The sequence below is a fragment of the Anopheles coluzzii genome, chromosome 2 (genome assembly GCF_943734685.1).
Source record: "Anopheles coluzzii chromosome 2, AcolN3, whole genome shotgun sequence".
In the NCBI taxonomy this organism is placed as follows: Eukaryota; Metazoa; Arthropoda; class Insecta; order Diptera; family Culicidae; genus Anopheles; species Anopheles coluzzii.
In genome coordinates, this window is record NC_064670.1 from 71,765,344 (window position 1) to 71,791,583 (window position 26,240).

General features: G+C 43.1%; 1 protein-coding gene across 5 annotated transcripts in view; it reads right to left on the reverse strand.

Moving 5' to 3' along the window:
* Positions 1–8,542: 8,542 nt before the first annotated feature.
* The window catches only part of LOC120953404 (protein furry), a 46,534-nt gene continuing 28,836 nt past the window's right edge, over positions 8,543–26,240 (reverse strand). For 3 of the 5 annotated variants that reach the window (XM_040373291.2, XM_040373287.2, XM_040373288.2), the window contains 8 exons: positions 25,232–25,685; positions 23,314–25,113; positions 22,600–23,052; positions 22,375–22,449; positions 22,057–22,086; positions 12,345–13,741; positions 11,850–12,127; positions 8,543–9,945 (listed from right to left, as the gene is read on the reverse strand). In XM_040373291.2, the coding sequence (XP_040229225.2) occupies positions 9,581–9,945; positions 11,850–12,127; positions 12,345–13,741; positions 22,057–22,086; positions 22,375–22,449; positions 22,600–23,052; positions 23,314–25,113; positions 25,232–25,685 (4,852 nt within the window). In that variant the 3' untranslated portion in view covers positions 8,543–9,580. The remainder of the gene's footprint in view (positions 9,946–11,849; positions 12,128–12,344; positions 13,742–22,056; positions 22,087–22,374; positions 22,450–22,599; positions 23,053–23,313; positions 25,114–25,231; positions 25,686–26,240) is intronic. The other 2 variants (XM_040373292.2, XM_040373290.2) reach the window with 1 other exon arrangement.

Here is a 26,240-nt window from a genome sequence, read left to right on the forward strand (position 1 = left end):
TGATGGTCATGGGTTCAAGCCCCCGTATGCATCGGGTGTCTCAAACGTAAGAATAACTATGAGCACACGAATCATAAACAGAGCGCTAAGGCTTTTAACAACTAAGGTAAACTGAAACCAACAACGCTGTTGTGTCAAATGAGAAGAAATCGTGATTTTCGGTCGGAGATCAGGAGAGAGAACTAATCGTCTGATAACGTGGGATAAGGCGGGGGCTATCTATTGAACCAGCATTCTAAAACTTGATTTTATATTACTAAATTTAAACTTGGAGCAAACATTTATCACATTATTCGTGCAAAACTCCAGGTATGATCCACTACGAGCTGCTATCTTTCAAAAAGCTTGCATTAATTATTGAAACTATTTCCCTGTCCTTTAAACATAGCTCAATCTTTGATAGCTTTGTACACGCCTGACAATGAGTAAGTCTCCGAAGATCTGCTGCATTCTATTTCTATTTTAGTATGTCTACTTCTACGTTAAAGGAGAAATTGCATCTACGTCATATTTAATGTTGCTTATAACTATATATGTGCTCATTAACTTAATTATAAGGTTGCCGATAAGACACGATGGTCCGTCGGTTATAAATGATATAAATAAATAAATAAATAAATAAATAAATAGCCCTGTAACCGGGCCAATATAACTAGTCTAATTTAAACGCACAATTTGCATAACAAACATAAATGTTGAATTTTGTCATAGCTTCATTATTTGCAGCTAACTGAGCCTTGGTGGTAACAATTTTGGTAGTAAATATGCGTAAGATAAACCATCGTCCATCGTTCGATTGCAAATTGAATTGACCAATTGATTTTCGTTTGCATTTCTTTTCCCCCATCGGTGTTGCTTACAGTATTTTACAGTGGCTCTTCGTCGCAAAACAAACAAGTTTGGATCAATTCAAACCAGTTATTTTCAAAGTGCAAATCTGAACCACAAAAGTAAAGCGGCGTTTATCAGTCCGTAAATAATAGTTTTGAACCTGAAGTTTTGTCCATCTTCAGTCGGATTCTTCCTAGAATAGTGCAATCGAACGTGATATAGCTTCGATGTTGGATTTAATTCTTCTGGGCTGAAGTCAAATAAAGCTTGATCCACGCCTTAACTGCCAACCATTCTTCTTTAGTGCAATGAAATTTGCAATTTATAAGTAAGCAGTATGATTAAGCAATGCGGTTTGACCGTTCTTTGTGATTAAACACAAGTAAAAATCAATAAACTTCAAAAGTACTAGAATGTCAAATGCTTTAATTGTTGTATAACAAACAGAGTTGAAATGATTTATATGTTACATCTTGTCCACTAGTTGATTTTGTCCTCAAATTGTCCGCACATGGAATGTATATATGAATGGTCGACATTGAACAATTATGGAACTTTTACATGCCCCAGACTTTTATCATTATTCATATACAACCTAAGTAGGCTTTTCAAAACAATATTGCACACCTCAAGTGTGAGAAAGTAGAGGTACCATCGATTGTTTGTTTTGCAATAATATGACATGGTTCGACATTTTGATCACAACATTTGCCAATTTTTGTAATCTATTTGAATAGTCTTCAAGGTGTTACCACTCCCGAATCATTGTGCGAAGTTGGTAGTTAGTTGGTTTGATCACTTGTGGCCTGAAAGGAAACACAATGAGCTTAGTAAACACTGCGTGTCATAATGATAGTCTCACCTAGTTTTTGTCGATTTAAGGCAATCAATAAGTTTTTTAAAGCTGATGATGATTACGATAAATCATCTGGAAATCCGTTTTGGCTTACTTTCCGTAAGTTTTAACAAATACTGAACAGGTAAGGTTCACCATGCATTTCTAATCGCTACTTCCAGACGCTGTACGGTCTCGTACTGTTTCCCATCTTCATATACTTTTCAAAACTAACATGCCCCGAACGTTCGCGATGGGATATAGATCGTTTAGGAGAAACGGCTGGCCAAGTCATAGTATTTAGTTCCCTTATTTATAGGTAATCCTTTGTTTCCTTGCTGGCATGTACGAAAGCGTTTTCTCGTTGGAATATTAGCTATTTGTTGATGTAGCAAATTCTAATATGGTGGTTTGGTTATCCAGTTTAAGACTGGCGACTTTCTTCATTTTTTCTCTTGCAATTTCAGGAAATTGTTCAAGTGTGCACCACACTCCTGTTTTGCTTACATTTATTTCTAATTCGCGTTTGGTTTGAAAACATCATTTTGTTAAATTTGATGTTCCCCTAATTATTCCACGTTTATCTCCATTCTACGACCCATCCTTACTTTACGGTGACTACGCGATCATTTGAGGATCGACAAGGAGCGCCCGTACTGCAGCTAGCGTCCGCTAGAGGTCTCGAACTGGACGAACAGTTAAACGTTCGGATTGAACGAAAGGGATCGACCGAGCGTTAGACGGATAGCCGGTGACCGTATCGACTGTGGAATCAAGCTTACTATTTGATTTGATGGACCTGCGTGGAAGCGGACGAATTTTCTCTTTCGTTTTCATTACTTTGTGTCGCTTTAGACTTAATAAAAGAAACTTTGAATTTAAAAAAGTCGTTTTTAGTTAAATTATTAATTTGCAGACCGGGCGCACCAATATCAGTTGCCATTTTTTTCAATAGAACTTGGCCACGTGGTTCAGAAATGCAATATTTCTACCAGAGATTAATTGGAACAAGTTTTGTAGGATGAGTGGGTCAAAATACGCCCTATTTGAGGCTCAATTGAGTTATGGCGTTGGTCAATAATAGTCATAAATGCAATAAAAAACAAGATCAAGACATTTTTTGTTTCCATAGCCTTTGTTTTTTTTAATGCATATTACGAGAAAGGTCTGATAGACGAATGCTTTTTGCGCGCCAATCAAATGACTTTTTTTAAATTTTTTAAATAATTTAGTTGTTATTGCACTACTTTAAAGCCATTTTTTAGCAATGCGTGTGTATTAATGGTCCCTTTATCAAACCTCATCATGACTTTTACTACCCCATGCCTATTGCGGCCATATTTAGTTTTTTTGTGCAAACTATTCAGCTAGACGAATACTTATTGGACTGACTGTATATGCTATTGGTTTAACGCCAGACAGTTCTATTATAAAAGGTGATGCTATCATTTTGAAAGGCCCCCATTTCCAGTTTTTTCAAAAACGTGTAATTATTTTCAAAATTTTCCAATCATTTTTGACTACCCTAAATCGGCAAAAGCTAGGTAAAACTATTATTGTGAAACGCAGTGTAGTATAACCTCATTGATTGGTTCTGTTTTGTTTTGCTTATCTGCCGACGAACGAGGCATGAAGTAATGGTTGTCATGGAAGCATAAATCATAGCTTTTGTGATTTGTTTGAGCTCTGCTCGCAAATGATTCTTGGAAAATGTTTTCTGCATTATTTTTGTTCATCATAGCTAACATATCTGTGAAGCAACCCAACTATTGAGTGCGAATTAACTACAGTCCGAACTCACTGGTTGAACTTCGATTCCCTGCCAACTGTCAGCCAACTATTGAGCGTTCAACTAAAAAGCGTTCAACTATTGAATTATGACTGTAGCTGGTACGTTTTGATATCCCAAACAGTGAGATCGCTCTGAAGGTATTTTAATTTTAATTGTTATCTTCCCAACAAGTTTCGTACAAGTTCTTCTTCTTTGGCACAACAACCTCTGTCGGTCAAGGCCTGCTTGTACCCACTAGTGAAGTGAGCTTTGGCTTTCAGTAACTTATTGTTACCATAGCAGGATAGTCAGTCCTACGTATGGGGGCACGGTCTATTCGGGGCTTGAACCCATGACGGGCATGTTGTTACGTCGTACGAGTTGACGACTGTACCACCAGACCGGCCCAAAGTACAAGCGATTAAATATTTTTACCACTTACAGAAGATTATTCGCATCTTTAGAAATCATTGCAACTATAATCAGTTCTTTAATTTTTTCACAACATTACATTGCGCTGTGTACAAAATATACATTTTTCCCTTTTAATATGCAGCACCAATACATGGTTAGTTGTTGTCCAACGGTCGATTCCATGCTACTTCACGATTCTGTGACTCTACCACAGTACTTCCCACACTACGTATTAATTAACATGGCGAGGAAGCGGGTGGAGCGGCTTGCGGATCATTTTACCGACAACGTGTTGATTGAGCTTGTTTGGCTGGATGGACACCGTGCATTGTAAGTGGGCAAACGAGCATGAATAATAATTGGAAATTATGTTTATCGGATAGTTACGGGTAACGAAACAACAAGCCGCTATGTACATAGTCGTCGATGTGGGATGAAATTTCGGTTGCGCCCAGGGAAGTGTTAACGGGTGAACATTCACTTGAAGGGTGTGAGTGGCCGGCTTTGTCCCAGTTCTTGAAGGCCAATGTCAAACGTCAATTAAGCTTTGGCGCGAGTACAAAGAGAGACGCCAAATGGGATGTGGTTTACGGGGTAAATTTCCCAGGTAAAAGCCTACAACAACAGGCGGTGTTACTTTTTCGTGCTTAACCACAATAGCCGTAGCTGTATTAACTGTACCATTTACCTTTATTATGACAAATTTACTAATGCTAATTTATGGCTCTCCCCAACAGATCCACTGCAATTCTTATCAAATTAGAAATCAGTAGGTAACTATTCATTATTCTGAAAAACGTATTATTTTGATAGTTTATAAATGGTTCGTTTATGTGAAATGTGTTGGCTCTTTAATTGATTATCCCTTAACTAATCTCATGGCATAAAGCTGTTATCTCATATAATTTTAAAATATATTGTATATTAAGTTTTTTATGGTATATAATTGTAATTTAATAATAAGTTTTTTTTTTATTAGGCCGGTAATGCTGAACTCCGAGTTAATTTTATTCGCAATCGAGCGATCGAGAACAAAAGGATCACAAGTGTTTGCTTAGTAAGGATTTTGTCTGCAGTTAATACAATTTTACCAGCGATTTAAAAGCGGATTTGGAGGCCTATTCATTTATTTTATTTTTTCATATCCAACGCTCACAAGCCATACCCAGTGCAGCCACCAATGTGGTCAGCCGATGCATTATTGTAATCCGTTTAAACATACTTTTACCGTTCCATCCCGCTTCCTATCGTCAGCAATCATCCACTGTTCATTTATCGTTTACGCCTCGCATCGGTTGGATTTCTTTCCATTGTACTATAACGCACCGTTCTATAAATCGGATTTCATGAATAATCCTCACCCACGGCTATTATTGCTCTTTTCAGGTATTTTATTGTTGTTTAATGTGCTGTTCGAAACGCGTCATCATTATTCGTAGCATAAAGTCAAACACACGCACCAGTAGCAATCGGGTTGGCAATGTTGTGCTTAGTGTGTTTATGTTGGTGCACTTTTTATGAAGTTGTTTAAATTATTATAATTATTGTTTTTATTTGGCGGTTGGAACGGCAGGTTGTTTAAATTGATCAATTCCTCTGTTTAATGACACCGCGAAGAGCCGTATCGTGAATGAAGGAGCTGATAATAGAGAGAGATGAACCGTAATTTCGCAATGCAACACACGACTGTTGAATAGCTCTTATTAAATATTGCTTTACAGAAATGGCCATTTACACATTCACTTGTGATAAAGAGCGTGCCCGACAAGAGGTCCAAAAAACTATGAAAGAACACAAATTGTTACCACTACTGAAACAGAACAAATACCGTTTGCTGTCCCAAGCGACTCAAATCTCTATTAATCAGCTTTACTTTACCCCTTTAAAGTGCCAATCAAAGCAGAACAAACAAAATAAAAAAACAGGCAACCTCAAACCAGCTACATACTAGCATTCGTTCATGCTTAGCAACGTAAAACAATGCATAGCAACACGGAACAAATGACGACTTTATCCTTTTATAATCTTTGTATCCTTTTTTATGATATTTTGTAGTGTATTGTGGATGCCGGGGTAATATGCACCACATAAAGAATTTGTTAATTTCAATTGTTAGTTTCATAACTTAATTTTGTTTTTTAAGGTGCATTACAGGGTTTCCCACGATTTATTGGTTGGTTCTCATCAATTTTTCGTTGGTTCCGTTTCCCATTTTTTTTTTATTTTATTTGTATTGATATCCAATTGGACGATATAAATAATTTATAGGCACGAATCAAAATTGGCTTGTGGGATTGGCTTTCAGTGTCTTATTGATTACCCCCCCCCCCCCCCCCCCCCCCATAGCAGGATAGTAAGTCCTACGTATGACGGGATGTGGTTAGTTGAGTCTTTTTTGAGTTGGGTTGTACATTAGTTGTTACTTCAATAGATGGGTTATCATCCAGCCAACGAGGTAGCTTTGCCAGAAATAAACACCAGCATGGTTGTCCTTGGAGCTCGATTCACAAAGGTGTACGAAGAAAACAAAATCTTTCTTATTAAAAAAATCATTTAACGATCGAGTGCACATCCACTAGTTGGCACGCAATTTAAACCACTGCGACCAGTGAGATCATGCTGTATAAAAAAGCTCATTTTAGTTTGTTTTCTAGCTGGTACATTTGGCCCCGATCTAATGAGTTTGCATTTTGCCCAAGTTCAGAAATGTCTCTGAAGTTTGAATTTCTGATAGTATAAAGTATAAAAATAATCAATTTTTGTACTTTTTATTGCTTCACCCAATTTATTTGTAACCAAAATTACATCAGAACGTGTCCGAACCGTTGAGGTTCTTGTTTTGTCAATATTTTGGCTTTATGTGCATATACTGTATAACTCACAGAATGACAGAACGAACTAAACTGTTGACTTTATTTTTTTGCAACCAAAACACGTGTTTCATAGGAAGTGTGGTGCATATTGCCATACATGTCATAGGTGGTGCGTTTTGTCCCAAATGTGAATATTGCACCAGCACCCCTTATGCGCCATAATATCTGCCATTTGCGAGAGAATAAAAAACTTCAAAGTACGAAATCAGAAACATTCTTCAAGTGATATTATTTCTTTGCATTCACAATGATTCTATTTAATTGAAAAAAAAGATATTTAACTCAAATTTCTATATCCATTGTTGTTTTATTCAATTTGAAAACTTTGATTTGCTCATACTTTACCCTCCAAAAATCATATACCACTGAGATAGGTGCAAGCACACCCATCTACCCTGACACACACACACATACACAAACGATGTAACTGGCAGATCACATTAAAGGGCCGTGTCACCTGGGAATATTACGTTTCACTGCGTAGTTCGCCGTACTCCATCAATCCAACGTGAGTTCATGCTTCGTCTTGGAAAATTAACTTCCAGCCTACTGGGAAATGATAAGTTGACGATCACAAAATCACGCACCATGGCGTTAATGTTTCGCTGGTTTGACAACCATGCATCACGCGCCGTATTCTGCCTATTAATCTTTAACTTCTTTTTCACCCAAAAAAAACTTATCAAACATACCCACCGAACCCAAATATGCCTCAAAGTCCAAATCGATACAGTACGACGTAGGGGGAGGGGGTGGGGGGAGGGATAGTAAAGATCGATCATTGCTATCTACTGTCGTTTTGGTTGCATGCGGCAGCGTGTTTTGCACAATCGATCGAACTTTTACTTTGCTCTGCACGAAACGGAGATAAACAAACGAGATAGAGTATTCAACACTTGTTGATGATACACAAGTGAAATCAACCGCAACGACGATGGACAATCACTCGCTGTGTGTCACTCTTCATTTCCCCAAAGAGTTAGCGAAGAATGCTGCGCCTCTGTGCTACCGTGTTCGTTTCGACCAAAATGAATCGATGAATGAATGGGTGCTTTCTCCTACCGTTAGGATACATGAAATGAACCGATGGATGAACCATGAACAGGGAAAGTGTTCAACGTGGTACATTCATCCCCCTTTAAAGCAGCCACCCCTGCGAATGAACATCTTCGAAAATTAGGGGAAAGCACTTGAAAGCGGGGTTTAACAAATATGGGGAAATGTACAAACATGGGGTTGATGAACCATGCTGTGGTGTTCATTCATTATCCTGCCATCGGAATCGCATACAAATGAACCAACCCCCTGAACTGAAGTGAACCCATTTTTCTCCTTACGATAAATGAACAGCCTGGGGAATAGAATCGAAAGGAGAAAACTACACGAACAAACGCTGCAACAGGGATGGTTTACATTGATAACCAGATACGCTACCATCAGTCGCGCCACAGCATCACAGCGGCATTATACAGAGCATTTTCACGATGATTTTCTGTTTGAAAGAAGCAGCACACGCAAGCACAAAGATCAAATGGAAACAGTTCACAATATATTGGTTATGCATGTTTGTGATGAAAACACCCACACGCGCGCGCTGTTATAAAGACAAACATAAAGTAAAGGCGAATATTTATAAAAAAAGTATTCATAAATTAGAAGAAAAAACGGGAAATTAATAAATGTTCCACCTTGTACGCGCACAACAACTGTCAGCTGTTTTACGAGAATTAGACCCAATTAGGAAACAAACACAGTTTTGGCTGATTATTTCGGCATGCACTCGTTGAAAAAGTAAATGTTATTCCCACCGGACAGAGGTAGTATGCAAACACGCTTAGTTTTACGTTTTATTTTCGAATCACTTTGTAAAATGCTACAGTACAATACAACGATTCCTCCTCATTCGAATAGCAGTGGCAACGAAAGCGCGAGCTCGCGCCTAAATTTGTCTCACTCTTTTGTTCTTTTTTTCTAACTGTTTCGCTGATGGGCTTTTGGTTCTGGTTTTATTTAGTGTCCTGTTCATGCTACAATGATTTCATTGATTAGTACTTTATCGTTTGCCTGGCTCGCAAGCTGCGTCACAAGGCATTAGGCCGCCAATTGTCACCATCCATAAATAATACTAAAACACAGACAGCCGCACTCACAGCAATCCTCCCGCTGATGGATGGATGGATGGATGAATGGATAAATTATTAAAATGGAATTCGGAGCGTTCGCCAAGCAGCGGACTTTATGCAAAAAAAAAATGACCACACCGCTTCACTTCAACATTATTATCACACAATACCGTCCCTGCTACGCTGCTTCTCGCAAACGGTTTTTTTTGGTGTTCCGTGTGACACGTTTCCAGTGAAACGGTTCGTTTCGAATACATTTGACTTTTCCAGTTCGGGTTTGATCCTCACTTAAAATCACATTACACGGGCGAATGGATATCGGTGCTGGGGTCTCGCAATTCGCGTTAAATTCGTCGTAAAAATCGCACCAGCAGACAAAGCGGGCTAAATCAATTGGTTTTCTTTGCTGTTGTACCAGTGCCTTGAAAGATGGCTTCAGACAAAAAAAAAACAACGGAAAATGACGGAAAATGACGGAAGATAACGACACAGCAGGACGGAAAGAGGACACGGATTATGGTGGATAATCAAACCGGTTCGGTTCCTGAGTGTCACGCCAAAATGGAATCAAATTTGCATGCAAAAGCCTTCATCGTCGTGTAAGCCCGGCCCCGGTCCGGTGTGTTCCAGGCGGATCGACCCAAACCGAGAGCCGGCATTTCAACAGCAACAAGCGACCATCCACATGCATTGTAATACCAGCTCCCTAGCGTCGTTTGCCCTGTTAGTTTGCCTACAGTGTCGTAATGATGTCAACGGTGTCTTTGAACGGATTGGTCGGTGCCAATACAGGCGGCGGCGGTGGTGGTAGATTGCTGCTGCCCTGTGCAGTGGAACCGGATAACGAGCCCGCTGCGTTGCCCGGTGCTCCTGAATGGCCATTTCCGGTTCCGCCGTTCCCTGGACCGGTGCTGGGGCCCGTACCAATTACTGCTGGAATTGTCGTCATCGTTGTAACGGTCGAGGAGCTGGAACTTGTGTTAGCTTTCATGCTGATTTCCATGTTGGATAGCGCTGACGACACGTGCAGCAGGTTCTCCATGAGAATTTGATAGATTTCACTCAGCTCGAGCTCCGAACGTGAAACAATGAACACATCTATGATAAGGGGAATAGAATAAAAAGCGAATATAAGGCGGATATACCGGTTTGAAGGACCAGATTATAATCAGTGGAGTATTTTTGTTTGTATTACAGGGTTTACCAGTGTATTACCAGTTTACCAATAGACAACTGTCCATTAGTGATGGAACATTTTCAACAACAAAAAACATGAATGGAACGAAATTAAGTGTTTTTCAACCGTTCCGACCCAATCTACGTTTCCAACTTAACCTACCGTTTCGACCGAACCAACCGTTTGAACCTACCATTCTGACTGAATCTACTGTTCCGACCGAACCTACCGTTCTGGCCGAACCTACCGTTCAGACCGAACCTACCGTTCGTATTGCACCTATCGTTCTGACTGAGCCTACCGTTCCAACTGAACCTACCATTCCGACTGAACCTGCCGTTCTGACTGAACCTACTGTTCTGACTGAACCTGCCGTTCCAGCGAACCTACCGTGCCAGCGAACCTACCGTGCCAGCGAACCTACCGTGCCAGCGAACCTACCAGGTTCACAATTTAACTCATGTTCCGATTTAAATAACGAAACGAACCTACGCGTATCACTACTGTCCACATGTTGCCTAGACAACACAGCCCCATGGTGTGCTTAGTAAGCTATGATGGATATTCAAAGATACAATTGTTTTAAACAAGTAGGCAGTTGTTTATTAACCTTACAATCCCTATACTGAGCTTCCCCGCATACTTAGTACAGTCGTCAAGTAGTAGGACTTAACAGCATGTCCGTTAAGGGTTCAAAACTCGTATGGCTCGAGCTCCCCCTAAAGAGGCATTTTCAAGGAAAAATTGCAATATTATTTTTTTCTAAGGGAAAAAATAGCACAACCTCCAGACACTCAGCACTCAGAATATCTTCGACTACATTTATCTTACTCACAACAACATTGCATTCTGCGGCCTGCGACGGTGAAGCGAAAGTAGGACCAGGACCGTCCTCGTTAAATTTGCCATGCTCTGTGCACTGTTTGCAATTGCAACGGACTGACACATGATTGTGCATGATTTAAGGGCCTGTTGATAGGTTGAAGTCTCTAACCAATTGGTTGCTGTGCTGAGTGCTTTATCAGCGCAACCAACCATGTAAATGAAGCAATAAATTACACCATAAAGCTTCGAAGTAATACATTTATGAAGGAAGGCAAACACTTCAATCGGCTCGGTTAATGTTGAAAAATAAATGTTTTGCTGCTGATTTTAAAATAGGTTCAGTTTATGCAAAAAGTAACATTTGCCATCGTGTTTCAACGCTCTATACACAAATGTTTATAAGTTAATCAGCTTTAAAGATACTTAAAGATTTTTTTTTCTAAACATTGTGTAACGCTATCGTACTTCAGCGCAAAAGCAAACTTCTGTAAACGTATCACACACACACACTTTGTCCCAAAAGAACGCTTTTGGCTTTTATGGATGTTTTTGCAACGGTCAGCAACTATAAGGGTAGGTTTTTATTTTATTTTTACTGTGGTCGTAGCCCCGAACACGACACCATCAATAATATCGTTACGGGTTGTCCTACTGCTGGCAATCACAAATCTATTGCTTTACGTTCTTGGTCCAAATCAAACGGGTGCATTTTATTGGATTTCAACTATGTCCAGAAAGGTAATAGTGTTTAATAATGTTTCAAAATGTGTGCGCGATTCAGAAGAGAACAATTTTCACACAGTAAGAGAAAATCGTTTAAAAAATGAGAAAAATAGTTGTCGCTGATACTGCTGCAAAAGCAAACAGTCATTATATGGTTATTGGGGTAACATATTTAATCTTAAAAATCCTCCAAATATTAAAAAAAAAAACAGAAACAAAAACCAACAAAAACAAATAATTTTGATTCCCATGATCATTTGATCCCTTTAATGCTTACCATTTCTATCCTTCGTCAGCCGGTGAGCGTAAACGTTCAATATGATCGATAAATCATCGACGGGTTTAAATTCCGTGCCAAGGTTGGCGAACAGACCATCGCCAACGCCGCCGCCACCAGTAATGCTGCAGTTACCGCCACCCGAGGCGAACATCATGCCACCAACACCACTGCCACCGCCACTACTACCGCTGGCACCCCCAGAAAGGTTGTAATTCGATGCAGAATGATTCGACATTTGTTTGTGCTGTTTTACGTGATTTATCGCCGCTGACCACCTATGCGAATGGGGAAAAGCAACAGAAATCACCCACACGGGGGTGTATGAAAATATCATCAATAAATATTACCATTTTACCATCGTAAGCAACTAATAATATCGAATATCACGCAACACGCCAGTGTGGCACGCGTCCGGTAATATTATTACGATATTCTCTACATACCAAGATAAGACTAGCAAAATCAACCTTAATTACAGCAATTATTACTTACCGCTGATTGTCGATCAGCTCGACCAAAATGTTTTCAAACTCGCTGTTATTCATTGGCAAACCCGGGGAAGGGGTGGGTGTGTTTTCTCCCTCGGTCGAGGTCGATGTATCCAGCGATTCCATCTCAGCGTCGTCTATGCAGCGCAGCAGCGCACCCCGTACGGACAGGTACAGGTTGGACAGATCTTGCATCTGTTCATTTTGTCGCAGATTTTGCACTACACTGATTGCGATCTTATGGTCCGATTCGATCAACAGCAGCAACTGGAACATTAGCTTGTACAGCCCGCGTCCCAGATCGAGCAGCAGCTCCGCCGTGGCCGGGTCGGTAGAGGTGGACAGCGAAACAACTGCGCTGGAGCCTCCGGTTCCTTCATTGGCCGAGTCAATGTCGGACGTGAACAGTGCCAATTTGCAGGACGTTTTCACCTCGTCCAAACTGTCCAGCACTGTCTCTTTGCGGTCGAAGAACGTTTCCAGGTGCTCCTGCACCTCCAGCACACCGTAGCGGAGATTCTCGAACAGGCGGGGCGTGGTCGCCAGGCTCTGATGATACCAGATCTTCGGTGGATCACCGCGTGTGGCCAGCAGGTCCGATAGTACCGAAATGCGATGACCCAGCTGCACGCCGCACCCGGTAAAGTATCGCATACACTCCTTGGAAATTGCAATCGAGCGCACCGTCAGCTCTTTGATTAGGCGGAACATTTGGTTGAGCAGATCGGGCGCATGGGATGAGGGTTGGTTCACGAGCAGCCCCACCAGATTGCGTCGCCACACGTCCACACTTTCATCCCTTATCGGACCAGTGCGGAATGGGTGCATACCCGGCAGGTGAGGTGACGCATTGCACGGCGTAATGTCACCGAGATCGCCAGCGCTCGAACCACTCGTATCGCTGCGCGACACCGAATCCCGCCGATGGCGCCGCTCCCGCAGACTCAGGCTCGTTGGAGGGCCGCTCAGGTAGGCTGCCTTCGTAAAGATTGGGCGCGGCTCTTCGTCCAGCGGCGATTCCGATTCAACCTCCTCGTCCGAAGAATCGTCAGCATTGGGCCGCTTCCTGCGATTGAACACGGGCGTCTTCTCGCTCAGGCTTTCGTCGATATTGGTGTGAGATGCGCGTACACCGGCGGCCGACAGGGAGTGAGGCTCATTTTCACCCTCAGAGAGCGGGCGACGGCGCACGCCCCAGTTGAAGTTGTCCGTCGATTCGCCCTCTATGCTTTCGCTCTCGTACTCGAGGAAGTCAAAGTCCTTGAACACTCCAAAGTCGGGCGCACCGTCGTCGCGTTTCGAACCACCGCTCAGATCCTGCTGAGCACCGGAGGTTTCGTCCGTACTGGAAGCGGCGGACGATTGGCGTTCCAGCAGATCGGATGATTGGCTGAAGATGACCTGTGGAACAAGGCATGGAAACAGTTAATGTACGCAACTAACCGGACCATATTACGCATATAGACACAATTACAGTACAGTGTACAGTCGTGAGTCAGTGGTCAAGTCTAATACATCCATCAAGTGTCTAATAGGTATTACACCAACGATTGGTGTAATGCGCTTGTGCGGATGTGCGGTATAATTACTACAAAAATAGCGTAATAACATGTACTGGCATTTTAACACCTGTAGCAGCTGTTCGTACTACGTGGCATAAGCTGTTTCGTGAGCGCTCTAACAGATTTATGTTCACTTTAATCTCCCATCTTACATCTTGAAACCCTGAAAACTTTTATACCTAAATATCAGCTAGCAGGTGTTGGGTTTTGTGATCTATAAAATCTACTATATTTTATAAAATATTTTAAATTAATTGTTTAGTGCGACAGAATTGTAGCTGAACTGATTATCGATCCAGAACGGAGGAGCACGATTAGAAAACGAGGTTCATCAAATTGATATTGTGGGCGTGATCCGAATTCAATTCAGTGTTTTGTGATTGGAATCTCGGCATCATCTACTCTATATACAACACAGGAGACAGGTTGGACTGCAACAACTACAGAGATACTACGGTGCTGAATACCGCCTTTAAAAATTCTCCCTGATCCGTCTGGATCGTCTTGTCCCTCGCGTTGAAAAAACACTAATGATATTGTTGTGGACAGACCGCTGCCTCATCCTGAGGGCCTACTGTTGACAGCAAGGCTGTCATCCTGTGACGTCCTCAGTGAAGATCGCGGCGCGAGAGAGATCAGTCGTCCTCTACCCGCATTGCGTGCGTTTATTGTATTACACATACCAAAGATTAGTTGTTAAAATACATATTCTGTTTGTGCCGTACACACCGTGTTTACGTTTCATTTGTGCGGACACAACAGTGGCGACGAGGATGGGATCCTCCTCGCGTAGGGGGGGATCCTACAAAGGACCGACGCAGTACGGAGGTCACCATCGCGGTTCCACCATCGCGCAGGATGGGCACGCTTGGGTTTGCGCGAAGCCCCGAAGGGATCCTCACTCCGCTGCAGCACTATACCGGACAAGGCGAGGGGATATTCCGCTTTGTATCGTCGTCACACGGCATCACCGCCGCCCGCTGCAGCGTCATCGGACACACACTGGTGCAGTATTGTCGTGCGCGGCATCACGGCCGCCCTTGCTGCACCAGCATCATCGTCGAGCCCGGTGAGCAGGCACAGTGCTGAGGCATATCGGCTGCCCCCTGTCCATGTTCATCGTCGGCGCTCCAGCTGCACAGGTACATCTCGACGGCGACACCACTGTCGCTCCTGTGCAGCAACGTCGTATGTGTCCCGGGTCACAGTCGTCGTGCGCGGCATCACGGTCGCCCCCTGTGTACCCTCATCATCATCGTCAACGTCATCATCATCCTGCGCGCCCTGCACAGCAGTTCACCGGCAGCGACATCACGGTCGCCCCTGTGCAGTGGTACCGGCTGAGCGGTCCAAGCGCGCGCGGCACCACGGCCGCCCCCTGCTCAGCCGCACATCGACGCCCCAACGGCAGCAGCATCCGGAGAGCTGCCTCAGAAGCATCATCGGCGTCTGGTGCAACGGCCTACAACAACAGCATCATGCTGCAGTTGCACCGACAATAACAACAACAACAATAACACCACAACGGCTGCAACGGAACGAGCGAGCGCAGCACATCGGCTGCCCCCTGTTGCAGCCCGCAACGCTCATCCCGTCGAGCGTTAGACACGGAGGCCGTGCAGTCCAAGGGGTACGAAAGTGACAGCTCTACAGTATAACCGAACATGTCAACGCCTACTTCCGAACAATTCTATATCTCGCTGAAAGAGTCTATTATATGCCTGAACGAATCTACAACTCACTGAAAATGTCTATATAATCCTTGAAAACCCTGTATTTTCGCCAGGATCTGTCACGAAGTTTTTAAGATATTCCTTTGAGAACTTTATATTTGACTAAGGACAGTGACAGGAGCAGTTGATGATTGATATTTTGTGCAATAAGCCACATGCGTAACGCGTTACACAAACGTAACGCAGGGGACTGTTTACCCGCTTATCACACTCTACCGAAGAGTTCGATGCTAGTGGTGGGACATACGATTCATTTCACGACCCAACCTGGAGTCGGGTGCGAGCCAGTCGGAATCGATTCCGACCCGTGGGTGCAGCGGGTGCACTAGGTTGGAGTCGGAATCAAATCCGACTTGCGGATGCAAGAAGTTCGAGTCAACCCGAACGATGAGTAGGTGCGACTCCTACCCGTGTTCGAGGGTATTTAACCTACTTTGACCCGATCCGATTCGAACTCGCATCACCAACGGGTCGAAGTCGCTTATGCTTTCTCGCTACTACTCATCATTTGGGTCGACCTTAACTCCCTGCAACCACGGGTCGGACTTACCCGACCCGACCCGAACTCGTTGCACCAACGGGTCGGAGTCGCTTATGTTTTCTGGCACCTACCGGAGTCGTTCCACGTACTGAAACTACTTGTACCATTCGGGTCGACTCGAACGACTCCGGGTTGCGTACGGATGACTCCAACCCGATAGGTTCGGGTCGACCCGCCCATCACTATTCGATACAGTCCTAAGTAAGCGCGTTCGCGGAAAGTTCAATTTATTCGAAAGCTCTTTGTTTGACCGATTCATCAATATCACCCAACAGCTAAAGCCGTGTTTGCTTGTGCTGCTGGTTTTATTTTCATTTGAAAAATGATTTTTACCGCTAGCTTTTTCCAGCCCTCAGTTACTGAAAGCGTGGCTGTGATGCCATATTCGTCTGAGGAAAAATATTGTCTTATTATCCTCGTTCCGAAACTTTTTCATACGTCATAAAGCAAAAATCCGTTCTGTCCGTTGTAACCGTTGTTGACAGCGTCATAAATTTTGGCGAATCTTAAAAACTTTTCGGATGTGATAATTTTTAGCCATATCTATCTCGTTCCGTTTTCTTTTGCCTTACATAGCCGCAGCCGCGTCAAACAGGCCGTGCCAAAAAAAAAACAAGCTTCCTCCCCAATCAAATCTAAAGGGGCAATAAACAAACAAGCAAAAAAGTAATACCTAATCCTCACTCTTTTCTATTCGCACATTTCCACAACATTAGCGAAAATTTTGCAAGTTGTCAAGTTGTCCTGTAAAGCAAAAAAAAGCACAAAACTTGTCACACTCAAAACCAGACCTCAAAGAGAAAGAGAAAGAGAGAGACAAAGGCATAGGCACATTCAAAAAGCATCAGCCATTTAGACTCATCTTTCGCCGTATACGTACACTCCCATTGTACTTTTGCTGGGGTTCCACACGGTTTTCTTTCAACCCAGTGAACCGTAACTGTGGCAATATCTTTTCCATACCGTCCCAATGACTGTTTGTGGCCTGGTACCGGAGCCCAGCAGGAGGGGTAAAGCAATGGAGAGGACGAATAATTTAAGAACTTTGGCCTGTCAAAGCTTGCAACTTTAGCGACTAAACTGAGGGGAACTTAGGGGAACAATGCAGGAATCTTAAAGACGTAAATGAAATTCTGCCCCAAATATATCTGTCAGCTTTCGCAAGCAAAACTACCGATTTGCTACGTTCAATTTGTCCCGGAAGGAGGATTCAAACTTTCTCTAACCATTTCACACACGATCCAAGGTAGGGTGGTTTTGTGGTACGGAAAGATGTACTTTTTCGACCGTACAACAACCGTATGCGCCGCCCCGTCAACGGGGTGCAGCAGCATGCAGCAGTCCTTGTGTCGATGTGAGAGTTTAGCTCCCATAAATCTCCAGTTATAGGACAGTGTGCCGCCATTCGGTTGAACAGTTCCAATCCGAATGTCGAATCAATCTTTTGCAGCCATCGTAAAAAAAAAAAAAACGAAAGATACATTTTCACCGACCGACCGACCGACTCTTTCCAACTAGCCGCCACTAGTGTGACTTTCGAACTGGGGTAGCAGAAACGCTCTTTCACCCCATCAGCCATTTATTATCCTTGTTTCAATCAGGCCCAAACCGAACAACCGTTCCGTACCTCGGCCACTCAATTAACGTCGAATGAGTGCTTTTTCAAGCAGAAGCGAGTGCTGTAAGCTGTCTAACGTGCCACCAAACCAACCAACCAGCCAGCCAGCCAACGCAAATGATTCACACTTAGCTGGGCAGCTTAGAACTGTGCGCGGATGGCTGCGGTTTGCGGCACATTGCTCATGTTGATGCCCCGACGGACCGATGGCGGTGGTTGCTTTGTTACGCAAAATTTGATTGCTTTCAAATCACACCATTTGTCAAAATGACGTACTCTGCCGCGAGAAAGCGCTTTTGGTGCGTTATTCTTGCGTAAAAATTCATTCAGCAGCAGCTGGCGCAAAGCAGCTTTAGCGAAGAACGTGGCCAGCCGATATTGTTGCCTGTTTACAGTCCAATGAGCGATCGGAGAACCATTTCGCTCATACTTTCTTCTACCACAATTGCTTCAACGGTTGCAATTTATTTCAATTAATCTTTGGAAATTATAAATATATGAACGCCTATACGCTTATGCTACACCTCCTAGCGCGGACATGAAGGTGCTTGACACGTGTGTTGTTCCTTCAAAGGGGATTCTGTGCATCACACTCCCACAACACACATTGTCAAACAATCGATACTGCCGCCACACGAACAAAGGAACTCTTACAATGACTTGAAACCCTTTTGTCACCTTCCCGATCTCAAACAATAGCGGGTCGGAAAGGTATTTGCGAAAATATTTCGCAAACGGGATGCGTTAGCCAAAAGAAGAGCTACCTAAACACCGTTTTGACATATTCATTGCTAAAAAAATCGACAGTTATTTATAGCGAGATCCTATTTCAATCTTTGCACCATAGTAAATGTTCCTTCCTTTTTTGTTTTTCCACTCCATTATGCGCTTTGTTTGAATGTACTTGTACATTTACAATATTTTTATAACAATTTTCAGTTGTATTTTTTGTGCTCGTTTCGAATGCATTCTTGTGTACAAGATAAGAGCTCATGACTTCAGTAACGGGTTTACCGGTAAGGTAGTGATAAGGGGTCACCATATTACAGGATTTTTTAGGGGTTCACATAATTTTACCCCTTGCTTGACTCTTTCTAAAGTGAACTGGACTCTTCGGCACCCTTTTTGGACAGGCTAATTTGAAATCCAATAGAAATTTCCAACGTGTCTTGTCCAACTGGGATGCCGTAGGGTTCCCTTCCCATCACGTAAAGTACACTTTCCATAGGAAAGAATCAAGAAATTTTATATTAAATCTAATTTAAAGAAGAACAATGTGATCCTCAGCTCTTTCTTTATACTCAAATTACACACAATACGTATTATAATTACCATTAATTTCGCTCTGTGATAATTTGTGTGCAAGATGAAATTTGAATATTAACGAGGGGAAAGGCCAAAAATATGCAAAAAAACAGCAAATTTTGTGATAAAAAATTACATTGCAATTAGTTGGGGAATTTAGTATCCTTTCATTTTGTATCTTTTATCATCATCAAATCGTAATCTTTCACTTTCACTCAAATGTTGAAATGAAAATGTTTCAAAGTTATTCGAGCAAAATAGTCTCCAGACTTACTGTATAAATTGTCCAATGCATTTTTCATTAACTATTTTTTCGTATCATTTGCATAAATCATTTGTATTCCTTTAAGCAACTGTGATTATGTGTTTCTTGCTTTCTTTACTTCTTCTTTCTCAAACGCCTGTTAAAACAGCGGACAGCTAGCGGACATTTTAATCACCGTTATACGTACACATTTAAGCTCAAACGCACTCCGGTACCTTTCAATGCTGCTATTTGAAACTCGCGTAGACCCAAATTAGCCATATATATCACAACATTCAGCCCAGTCCGTCAATGCTGCCATACCAAGCTTTTGGTTGATTGCACAAATAAATTTTACACACTGCCACCGTACACGATCCATTATGCATGGCGACTTCATCACTCATCCCACCATAAGTCCCCATTGCTCTTTCAACGCCGTTCTATTCCCAACGTTTCGCGGAACTTTTGCCAAAGATGGTCAATTTTTTGTTTTTTGTTTGTTTGCAGCTTATTCTAATATCTCGATCAAACATTTTTCAACGAATCAACGACAAAATTTGCTTCAAAGCCAGTCGGTTAGGGCCATGGATGGCATGGTTGTCGTTTTGGGCGATGACGTATGACGAGAATGGGATGTTTGGAGTTTGATTGAGTTATATAGATTTTTGGCCAAGTGCTCTGAAAAACATCGTCTACACCAAACAGGCAAAACACCTACACAACGAAAGTTTTTTTTTCTTTTTCTTTTCGCCCCCATATCTTCAATAGGACAGGAACTCATAACACTGGAAAATCCGATTGTGTCAAGCATTCGAGCTCAGTTTTCCAACACACAACTTTTCTCCGAATGGCCGGAACGAAACGAAACTAAGACATTACTAACCTCAAAGGCAGCATTTTTGAGCGGCTCAATGTTACAAAAGAGACAAATGAACACACCAGCAATAATGTTTCATTGTTGCTTGAAGCATCCATTTTTGGCGCACGGTGGATACACACCACTGCTAGTAGTAGTACTCGGAACGAGGCATTACGGCATGGCGTTCGTCATAGTGAAGAGATGGTTTCGCAATGAAATAGGTGAAATCATTTTCACCAACACCCGGCGCCACCGGGTGTGTATGCGAGTGTACACGTGGTGCTCTTTTACAAGCACGGTTTACATATTTCTTCCTTTTTTGTTTGACAAATGTGCCTTTTCATGATGCTCGAGCTCCGTGTATAATACATTTCATTTGAAGCTATTTATCGGCAATCTGGAATCTAGGGGGCGAGGTGTGGTGGTGGTGTTGGAAGAGGCACCAGTTCACAGCAGCACATTTTTCCAGTATTAGTACAGGTATTACAGATCTTTTTGGCGTAACTACCTAAGCACGCGTGTCGCTCAATACAGGTTCTTGCGAGACGTATTAGAATTACGTAGTAGAGATGGGTAAATACCATTTTTTCCGGTCCGACTCCGGTACCCATCGGAGTCGGACTCAAAGTTAATATGGACTATTTTTTTTTTTGGGGGAGGGGAGGGGGAGGTGAGAACTCCGAACTTATCGACTACGATAACGCATCAGTCCGGATAAGTCCAGATTAGTCCAGATCAGTACGGAAGGGTCTGGAATAGGCATGGGACAATTAAGCGAGACCTATGCCGCGCACTCAGTTCACTAAAGTGTGCGGTTGATCGCCGGACGCGAAAAACTGAACGGGTCAGTGTTTAACTTTTGGTTCTGGTCGCTAGTGATTTCCATATTTCATATGGAGTTTGCTGCATTAAATCATTTATCAAAATGGTTTTATGACGTTTTGGTCAGTATTATGAGAAAATCTGTGATTTTCGGTCAGATAAATGAAAAATCGTTAGTTTTAGGGTGATCATCTGTGAATCGGTAGGCATATCAAAAAATCGGTATGAATACAGTTAAATCGGTAATCCTGGTCACTCTGCGCACCGTTCCCTCAAACTATCCATACAAAAAGAAACGGTACGGTACGCTAGCCCAAAACATGTAGAGGCCCAATAAGACTCGTCCATACCCATCCGGACTGATCCGCACTGATCTGAAATCGAATCCGGTTATGATCCGGAGCCGGATTCATGTTTTGCGCACCGGAGTCGGGGAGTTAATCCATGAGACTCTGCTCCGAATTACCCATCACTACTACGCAATCGGACGTCACAGTCAAGTCGTCCTTGCTACGGGAGAATTGTACGGTGGAATTGGGAGTCGATTATGTCCGGCCTTGTAAAAACTGATGCATTCATCAAATATTCCATCGAACCGACCCGCTATTTCAGAGATAGTGCGCTTTTTAAACAACGCAAAGATTCTAAAAATTCGAATCAATTCTCAAAACAACGCGTGTGTGTTTGTTTGTTTGTGTGCTTCCTATAACTCTAATTTTTGTGGTATATACGTGTAAATACGAATGAAATGCTCGTGGTATTCTTGAACGGACAATAATGAAAACATAGATGAAAGTAAGGAAAACTAATAACAAATTATGCAAATCCGCATAACCAATACATTAAACAGTAAGTAAATGTATGCGGCACACAGATATTGTTGTACGACAAAACATAATGATACCACAAAATGAATACAATAGCATGTGTACAATAATATGAGCTTTTCAAATGTAATCGGCTGAAGCGAATTGCACACGCATGAAGCACTTACGTTGGATGATTAAAGGAAATTAAATGTTTCTTTACCTTGGAATACAATGAACTTATGATATCATCCTTTATGATATCATTTTGTTAACAGGGAATTTACAGAATGTTACATAAATAGAAAAGAAAAAATCAAATAAGTTACACTACTCGATGACCACATGACGTATTATTCAATTTAAAAAAAGAGAAAACAAAACCTTCCTCATACTTGCAATGAGTGTAGCACTCATTTTCCCTTGATTTGTAAGATTATAGATAAAATAAATTTTGCAACATATAATCACACTTCCCGAAACTCGGACCAGTTTGGTAAACAAAGTTACTAAACTTGTAAAAAAAACTAACAACACTTACCGATGGACTCTTCGGTAGTCCAACACGCTGTCCGCAGGTTGTTAGAAGATTTACCAAACACTCCCGAACTCGTCCCTACACAAATGAAAACACAAAACGATACTGTTTAGCTGCTTGTAATGAGATTCAGTCTTATCCTATTTTAAGTCGTACGTGAATTATGTCGTGAAACAACAAAACAACAATATACTAAGACACATACATACATGGAGTATAGAACATTACCTGTGACATCCATGGTCGTTTCCATCCACTTAATGGAGCCGTATCGGCAGGCGAAAGACTGGCACTTCGGCGTGGTGAGTTCGGTGTACCAGCATGCCCACCGTAATGTGCTCCTGATCCCGTAACATTACTCGAGCCGTTAAATCCTTTACCACCCATTTGGGTTCCACCACCGACGCCAGACGGTGCGCTTGTATCGTGGTCGGATTTTAGCAGCAATTTTCGCCCTATTAGCGGTGTTTGCGACACGTCGAATGAAAATTCCATCGTCCGTCCTGCCAGCTCCTTCTTGCAGAATACCTCCGAATCGCTGAAGCTTCCGTGCAGGTTAGCGAACGACGAACCGCCACCACCACCACCACCTCCATCGGATGATTGGGGAACTACTTGAAGGCTGGAGCTTCGTGTCACCACAAACTTTAAGATCTTTAGCGCTTCTTTCCAGTTGGGGCTCTGCGTTTGGGGATGGAAGGATGGGGAATATAATACAATCAATCGTTAGTGAGGAGCGGATTTACGCAACATTCAATCAACGTCACGAGCGAACGTTCCGTAACGAACAGTTAGATGGGATCGCTAACAAAGTCGATATTATTATTAAACGTAGCGACCTTTTTGAAAACGTAATGTTCGCATTGCGTTATCAACTTTGGTTGCAATGCACCATCATTCAAGCATACGATATTATTACAAGCAGCAACAGCATATACTCACATCTAAATATTTGGAAATTATCCTCAGCATATCACCAGCGATCGGCTGTATGGCTACGGCGGACAGATCGACGTAATGCAACATGCAGTGTATCACGCTCAGGACCTGCAGCTGCACCTGCACCCAACCCTTCTCAAGCACCTCTGTCAAGAACGCCAACATATGCAGACCCATGTGTGCGTATGTATCGTACAGATACTTGACCACACACTTGGTCCACTGGAATGATTCCTTGCTGAACGTTTTCCTGCTGTAAAGCGTCATGACCGTGCCGAGATTCTCCAGCTTCAGACCCATCTCTGACGCAACTTGCGCGATGTTCTCCGCGCTCCGGATGCAGATCTCATTAGCGTCCTCGTAATGCAATAACATGTAGGGTAGCAGTGCAATGACGTTCATGGGAAAAGCGCAGCTTTGCGTTGGATCACACACTGGCAAGTTAAGCAGGGGTGTTAGCTGCGACAGCAGCGCAATCGATGCCTCGTACGTTCCAGAATGTGTGCAGCCCTTCAGGAGCAGTGCGTGCACCCCCGGGTACGTAGACCACTTGAGCTGCTGCTGCAGCTTCTCCACCTTGTCCCGTGCATCGGGTCGATCAAGCGGTAGTCGATGCAGTACGCGCGTAAGCAATCTTAACGCTAGCAGAAATTCGTGCTCATAATCACTTTCCAGCAGAGAAACTGCCAACCAAAACAGCTGTGCCAGTATTGTCATCTTATCGTCCTGCGTAGCTGTGTCTCCCAGCAACTTCAGGCTCTGTGCACTGCGCGAGCGGGACAGCGACGTCTGACCAGCGCCAAACTTTGCTGCATTGCGCTCAATTTCCAGCGCTGCATTTCGATTGCGCAGCTCGATCTGCTTGTCAATTGGCGAGTTGGCCGCCTTGCGCGAACAGTAGGAAATGGAGTAGCTGGTACTACGCGTATGACCGCCACTCGTGGCATTGTGTAAGCTTTGTCCAGGCGATCCTCCCGTAATACCACCGTCGCCGGAACGCTTGCTGCCGCTGTACATGCTCGACACCACGCCTTCCTTGTTGTTCAGGTTCGGTGTGCTTTTGAAGATGTCCTTCATTACATCCAGTGGTCGGAAATCCGAGTCGAGGCTATCGACAGCAGCCTCCAACGTGAGCAGCAACTCCGTTACGTAGCCCTGCATGTCTTCACCCTGCTCGGCTACGGTTTCAATCAGCCGCGACAGAATATCAGACAGCATGCGCGAATTGATTGGTACATTAAGCGAGCGGAACACTTGCAAACTGCGCCCGGCATAGTGGCGCGACGAGCAGCTAAGCCCCAGCTGCAGTGCAGTCTGAGCCCAACGCTCCGGTATTCGCGCGTGGGGATAGCTGTCCGTGAACGCCTTCACAATATGTCGTAGGAAGCACTGCAACTGATCCGCCGACTTTATGCTCCAAACTTTCGCCGTTATATCCTCATAGTTCCACAGCGGATGCTGTTGGCTGCTCTCATTGGACAGGAATTTTATCAAACTCTTTATGACGTGTGCGGTCGGCATTGTGGGACCGGGCTGGGGCGGTGCGTTTTCCTCCGTCACAATCATCGGGACAGCCGGCGTTTCCTCGTTGGGCTGGTTCGAGGCAGGCGACAGAACCGACTGCTGTGTGGAAGTGCTATTTAACCCAAACAGATAGCTGTCGAACTCCTGGTCGGGCTCGGTAAAATTGTGATCGATTACCGGCAGTGATGGCACAACGATACCCAATCTCAATTTAGATGTGTCACTGTTTAGCAATATTTTTGCTACCGTCAAATGATCGTTATGCTCTGCCAACACAATCTGCACCGCGCATCGAACAAGATAAACGAAGGTAAGTATAGTCCAATAAATTCCAGCCAGCATATTTATATCCATTGTATTGCCTTTCAATAGATTACAATCAAGAAAGACTACTTACCAATAAATTCAGCAACAGTTTCTTACAATGATCACGCACGATCCTGCGAGTGTGGTCCAGTCCGAGGAATAGAATGTGCAGCATCAGCGGAACATGTAGCGTCCAGTCCAACCCAGGAATGCCGTCGACTACGATGTCCGTTAGCAGCATTACAGCTACATTGCATCGGTGAAACCCGCTGATTGGAATGTTCGTGTCCGGCAAAAACTCCGTCAGCGGTGCAAAGTAGCCGCCGTACTCGGGCATCGGCAAAGGATGGGGTGCGGTCGGTTGCTCGGTGCGTATTTGCACAAAATTATCCTCTTGGTTCATTTCCGGTTCGTTCATCATCATCATTACGTCCTCATGCCGGGGCAGAACGCACGGACCGGACGCGGTGCGTATCTTATCGCTACCACGGGGCGGACGGTAGGCATTTGCAAACGTTCGAAGTGCACTGTCCGATTTGCACGTCCTGCAGAGCGTACCATCAAGAGCCCACGCACAGATGGCCATACATAAAAAAGGTACAGGAATAAGTGAACAATACGTAAAGTTAATTGAGATTCCTTTCTACTTTTGCTTCGCTGGCCATCAAACGCAGTAGTTTCATCGATTCAGTAGAATGGTTCAAACTGAATGGATTGTAATTAGCTGGTTTCATTTCATCCCTTCATAGTTATCCTGCATCCAATATCTCGTTACAATCTTTTTTTTATTATTATTATAAACATCAATATTAAATCGTGCAATGCCTACGGCTGTAGAAGGATATGTTCTTTGTTTTAAATTCATTAACCATTCTGAGTACAACCATTTGTGTTGTGCAATTTTTTTGTATAAGTAACATAACCATCCGAAACAGGCATTAACTAATTACAATTTCAATTCATGAATAATTGTGTGGTGTCTATTCACCTATTCAAAGAGAAATATAGGATTTGAGAAAATTCAGAAACGAGTCTCCCGTATGTACGCCATAGCCCAATGAAACAAAAGCTTAACAAGCTATAAACATATTCGTAATCGA